We start from the raw sequence: 6,305 nt of genomic DNA, 5'->3' as shown, positions 1-6,305 counted from the left end.
AAAAGCCACTGAAGTTTACATTGATTTCAGTTCATAATAGGTAGTAATGCACGAGAATAACTTTCTTTCCCGTTTCCTGTTCTGGTAATAGAAGATACAATTTGGTTGAAATGCACTATAAATTAACATTTAAGGGGAGATAACTCTGTAATTTTCTTTTATTCTAACCAAAAAACTTATCTTTAGTTATTTTGAATTACCAGACATACAGAAACGAAAGACATACTATATCTAGCTCAGGATGATGGTTTCTTCAAAATATTAATGCTGGCGGTTTTTTTTTCTGACCATGTTTTGATTTGTATTTGAATTGCCTGATCCTTACAAAGACTTAACACCATCCAATTGGAGTCCATTACTGGCTAATTAAAAGTAGCTTAAAACTTGATGATCCACTATAGCCTTGATTTTATTCCAAGAATTCATTTCAATAATTGCAAGATTTGATGATTTCGAATGAACCACGAACGAGTTCTTTAATTCAAATGGTAGTAAATAATGTTTTGAGTTTTAGCTTTTTAGATTTTTGATACTATCGATCCCGAAAGTTTGAATTATGGAATATGACATCGCTTTTGTAGTTATCTACTATATTTTGCGAAATCGTGTTTAGTCAAACTGTTCACCAAATGTTGAAATCTTTTTTAAATTGCCAACATTTTCCTTTTAGTAAATCTGCTATATATTAAGTCAGCCAGAAACCCTTTGGAAGAACCCCGTTTAAATGAAAAACTAAAAAGAACAATACGTATTATTTGTTGTGTAATATAATATTACCATGTATTAATATGAAACATTGTATTAACTTGTGTACACCTGTAACTAATATAAAGGTGAGCAGGAAGGATAAAATTCAATATTTAAAATGGCGACACCCACAAAGGACATGAATCATTTTGACGATTTATTAACGTGTAGAATTTGTTTGGAAACTTTTAAAGCTCCGAAATACTTGCCATGTCTCCATACTTTCTGCGAATAATGTATTAAAACTTACATTGTATCATCTACGCAAAAGGAAAAGGAGTCTGAGGGATTCAAATGTCCGGTATGTCGTAAAGTTGTTTCATACGGCAAAACACCTGGAAAACAAGAAGCATGGGCATGTACTCTACCGACGAACCATTTTGTGATGTCGATGTTGGATAAGCGAGCAATTCAAAGGTCCGAAAAATTGTGTAACTCATGTCAAATAAACAATGACACAAAAACGGCAATTTCTTGGTGTACTATTTGTGAAGAGGCATTTTGTGAACAGTGTGATAAATGTCACAAATCTTTCAAATTTTCAGCAAAACACAAAATTATTTTAATCAATGAAATTCAGTCAGGAAATTCCAATTTAAAAATATCGGAAGTGCTGAATTGCGAAGAGCATTCTGCAAAGATTGTGGAGGTTTACTGCGTGGACCATTCACAACCATGCTGCACCTTATGTGCAAAACTTTCACATCGCAAATGTGAAAACGTGACCTCAATCGAAAATGCCGCCAAAGGTATAAAGCAATCCAAACTTACAACTTCTTTGGTTAAAAAACTTGACGAAAGGAATAAGGAACTTAATGAAATAATTGAGAATCGGAAAGATAGTATGACTTTTTTTGAAAACACTTCTGGAAACATTATTCAAGAAGTGGCCACACTAAAAAGGGTAGTTATAGATCATTTAGACAAACTAGAAGAGAACATAAAGGTCGAAGTGAACTCGTCAAAGAAGCGTGTGGTTATGAAATTTACCGATGAAATTAACACTTTTTCGAGTTATAAATGTACCTCGGCTAACTGGCAGTCAGTTCTCAATCGATCTATAGAACAAGGATCAGACCAACAGTGTTTAATGGAAGTCAACAAAGTTGGTCCAAAAATTACTATACTTGAGAAGGAAATGGAAGAAGATATAAAAAAAGATGAAGAAAATGACTATTAAGTTTGTCCCATCTGAACTAATTGAGAAATTTAAAAGCATCGTAGAGTCGTTGGGTTCCGTAGATATAATAGAAGACAAGTTTCCATGTACACTATCCATTGGGGGTAATAGAGAAAAGGTAAATTTTCGTAGCGGCGACATTAAAGTTTTGCATAGAATTAATGCTACTGAAAGTGGTTTAATGAGTGCAATATTCATTGCTGATAACCTAGTAATAACGAGCTATTACAAAAGTAATGTTGCAAAATACAGCCTCGACGGAAAATTTCTGCAAGCTTTAGCTGTAGAAAAGTATCCACTGGATATAACACAAGTTGACGGAACTCAAGTCGCTATTTCTACGTATAGAAGTAACAAAATTTTGTTTGTTGACATTGCGGAAATGAAGTTAATACGAAAATTGGATTTTTCGGATTTACCCGTATATGGATTATGCTATGCCGAAGGAAACTCATTTATTATATCTGATGGATCCACACTGACATGGGTAAACTCAAAAGGGAAGATAGTAAAACAGAAAACAACACGTGGCGATTCGTTTTATGTTTCAACATCAGATATAAAAGATCATATATATGGAGATGGAGATAATTCCGTATCACGTGTAGTAGGGCAAACAACCAAGTTTACGTATACAAATGAACAGTTGTCCTCCCCACGGGGAATCGGAATAGACTTTGAGAGCAATATCTATATTGCTGCATGGAGCTCTAAGAACATTCATCAAATAACGGATAATGGGAAATTAATACGAACACTTCCGATTGAAACTTTTGGAATTCGAAGACCATGGACGATACGTTTTGCTCCTAATAGTAATAAATTTGTCGTGACATGTAGTTCTTCGGGAAAAGTTGTACTGTGTGAAATTAGTTGAAGCAGTGTTCGATATAGAACGAATAGGAAAACAGTTCTATGTACCCTAATCAACTTCAATTATCGTTAACTACGTAGACTAGCTTCTCCTTGTTTTCGTTGCTTTTTTCGTTGTCTGTTTTTTTTAGTGCTCTAATCAAATCTGCATTAGTAATCGTTCGACTTATGAACGATCATTTGAATAATTTAGAAATTCGTATTTGTTGTTGGAATTCCACACTTTAGTTTGTTTTATTTTACTTCGAAATTGCTATTGGGAGATTTATTAAAGGTGGAAGATGTTTTTTGAAAAAAACAGTTAGGGTGAAATAAATTAAGAGGATGTTAACCATACCTCTTTTTTAAGGTCTTAGGCTACATAAGATGCTTTTTCTGTTTTTTTGTTAATCTTTCAAGCTTTTAAGTGTTTATTTTGCTCTTCAATTTTTGATACAATCTTATACTTACTTTATTTTTAGCACCACTGATGAAAAATAAAGTTCCAACCTTGTTCTGACTCATATCGCCGTACTTATTAATTATATGTGCTTAGTGGCGAAGCAGCAAATACCAATTTCTAGTCTTTGGTTTGACGGGAATCTACTTCTTGAAATCCGGCATTCAAGGCAAGAATGCTACAACAATCAACACTACTTATACTTTATTACAGACAAAAAATAATTCGCTCTTACCTTGATAGTTTTGCTAACAAAGCAAATTTATCCCTAAATTGCATAAAGAAGTATGCAATTCTGAAAAATATAGCTTCAGATGGCTTTGCTTACATCAATAAACGTAAGGTAAAACATACTGTAATTCAGAGAAGATCATGAAAACTTTCATATCGAATGAAAGTTGCATGGTGGTCATGTTTTGTATCCTTAATTAAGCTAATGAAAAATAGTTGTAGAGGGTTTTCCATGTTTCATTCATTCTATAAGGTTTAACAACAGTAGGTTATGTAGTTTTAGGGAAGATGCAAATGTGATTTTTCTTAGGAATAATTGAAAGTATTTCTTTATTTCAAACTTAAATCTGAGATAAAAATAGATGAATACTTGTTTAAAGAAACCAGGAGTTCGTATCTAAATTTCGGATAGGTTACCATACCCTAGAATTGGAAATTAGGAGATATAATAATATACCTAGAGACGATAGTAAATGTTTAGAAAGGAGAAGCTGCATCTGTGGTTTCATTAGTGTCTAGTTCAGGGGAATATATTTATCATGTAAATGGGACCATATCTGAAAATGTTTGATTGTTAACGGAAAGAACATAAACAATACACCTGTAAGTGAAAGATCTAATTCTTTGATCTTCTTGTTTTACACGTGACTGTAGGAACTCTGACTCATTCGAAAATAAGAAATGGTCGGCCAGGAGGGTGCACAGTTGGTTCTCATAGGAATTCCGACAACTTACTGGAAAATTATACCTCCGAATTCAACAAATACGTTCTCCAGAAAATCTCCAGCATACTGATCACATGTTCTTCAGTGTAGCATGTCTTATTTTTGGGTTAACATTTCTCTGAAAGTCATAGAAAATATTTTCAGATACTTACATGTACCAACATGTTAGTGGATAAAAATGTTTTCTACTAAAGGTAGATTCAATCTATACCGCCATCTTGGATTGTACAATAGCAGTCTAGTTCTTTGCCTAAATCTTCAAATTCTGAGACAGAATTGAAATTAATGCGTAAGACTGCTTATTTGTATAAAGACAAATAGGTGATTCATTGCATTATCCAAAATGTTTAAACAAAACCAAATATTTATGATTTTAGAATCAATTTTTCAACTTGGCTATTTAAGGGGAGATAACTCTGATAGTAAATATATACTAGAATGATAGTTAATAAAAATTACCAAGTGTGCCTACTTGGGAACTTTAATGCCCATACAGGGATTCATGATGACTTTATTATTGTATATGATACAATCCTAGACAGCCTGCTGATTGACCAGAATTCCAGAAAATATATGAACAGTATTAATGCTCTGTATGAATTAGGTATCCCAATTAAGCGTTCTTCGAAGGACATTTCAAATATAAATAATTAGGGACATCAATTATTGGAATTTTGTAAAAATTTAGATCTGTATATTGTTAATAGTAGAATTAGTAATGATCAATTTGTAGGGCTGTTACAACAAGTAAAAACACACTTATTGATTATGCAATTGTGTCACCTATGTTATTTAAATGTATTTCATACTTCAATATTGCAAATTTTGATCCAATTTTGAGTGATATTCATTGTCCAGTTATCATAAATGTTGATACTTCTGTAATACTTGAACCTGTTGATAGTCAGTCTAATGATGCCAATGTTTCACATGATGATAATAGCCATGTTGTATACAAATCAAAATGGAAGAATAATAATGCAAATGTATTTTTTGAAAATTTGAATGATGAAATTATTCATGATTTAGTTGAAAAACTTGAAAATCTAGATGTTAATAATATTAATGTTGAAACTGTCAACAATGTAGTATTGAATTGTAATTCAATTATTAAAAATGCTGCTGATAAAGCTGACATGATTGTAGAATTCAAACCCAAGAATAAACCTGGTGTTGGGTAAAAAAATGTAAACCTTATTTTAATCAAGATTGTTATTTAAAACGTAAAGCATATCGTAAATGTAAAAATCTTCACTGGAGATTACAAAGGGCTGAAACAAAAGAAAATAATATTGCTAGTAGTAGAGAGTATAAACGTACGCTAAACAAGCAGTTTAGAGAATATCAGAAGTCTGTTATAGACAAATTGAAAAACTTGCATAAATCTGATTCGAAAGCGTAAACGTACTGGTCTCTTTTGAACAAAAGTGATACAAAGGGCAACAAAGCTGTAAATAAGATTGCTATGGATGTATTTTATGATCATTTTAATAATCTTAATGCTCTTGATGAGCAGGATGATAACGATATTGTATTACCTAATAATATTACTGATTATAATATTGAATTAAATCAATATATTACTGAAGACGAAGTATTATATGCTGTCAAATCATTGAAAAATAATAAAGCATGTGGTGGTGATCTTATATTGAATGAATTTTTGAAATATGCTACAGTAAAGTTAATGCCTGTTTTGTAAGAATATTTAATATTGTATTTCACAGTTGTATTATACCTGATAGTTGGTCAGAAGGTTATATATGTCCAATATTTAAGAATAAAGGTAATCCAAATGATGTGGATAATTATCGTGGTATTACTATTTTAAAGGGGCACTAGCTACGAGATATAAAAAAATTATAAAACATGATTTTTTTTGTTCAATCATTAATGAAAGTGAAATAGTGAAATAATAATTCGCTTTTAGCAGCTAGTATTGTCTAATTTTGTCAAAATAAACAAAGAAATATTGATGATGAATTATTCACTTGCAAGTGAATAATTCGACCTCATTGAATCCGTTTTCATGTGAACTTCAATTTAACCCCTAAGCTAGAGATGGAAAACGCATGAATTGTGTGCATGTTTGATTATTTAAAGGAAATGA

At 31.7% G+C, this 6,305-nt stretch overlaps 1 protein-coding gene across 1 annotated transcript; it reads left to right on the top strand.

Moving 5' to 3' along the window:
- Positions 1-985: 985 nt before the first annotated feature.
- LOC127724936 (protein PML-like) lies at positions 986-5,981 on the top strand (the record flags this gene model as incomplete). The annotated part of the gene is made up of 1 exon (XM_052231938.1): positions 986-5,981. A coding segment is annotated over one exon (942 nt), but the record flags the coding sequence as incomplete, so codon positions are not given.
- Between the last annotated feature and the right edge of the window lie 324 nt (positions 5,982-6,305).

Source organism: Mytilus californianus, unplaced genomic scaffold (genome assembly GCF_021869535.1).
Source record: "Mytilus californianus isolate M0D057914Y unplaced genomic scaffold, xbMytCali1.0.p SCAF_14, whole genome shotgun sequence".
In the NCBI taxonomy this organism is placed as follows: Eukaryota; Metazoa; Mollusca; class Bivalvia; order Mytilida; family Mytilidae; genus Mytilus; species Mytilus californianus.
The sequence above is the reverse complement of the archived record's forward strand: the minus strand, read 5'-3'. Positions and strand labels throughout refer to the sequence as shown.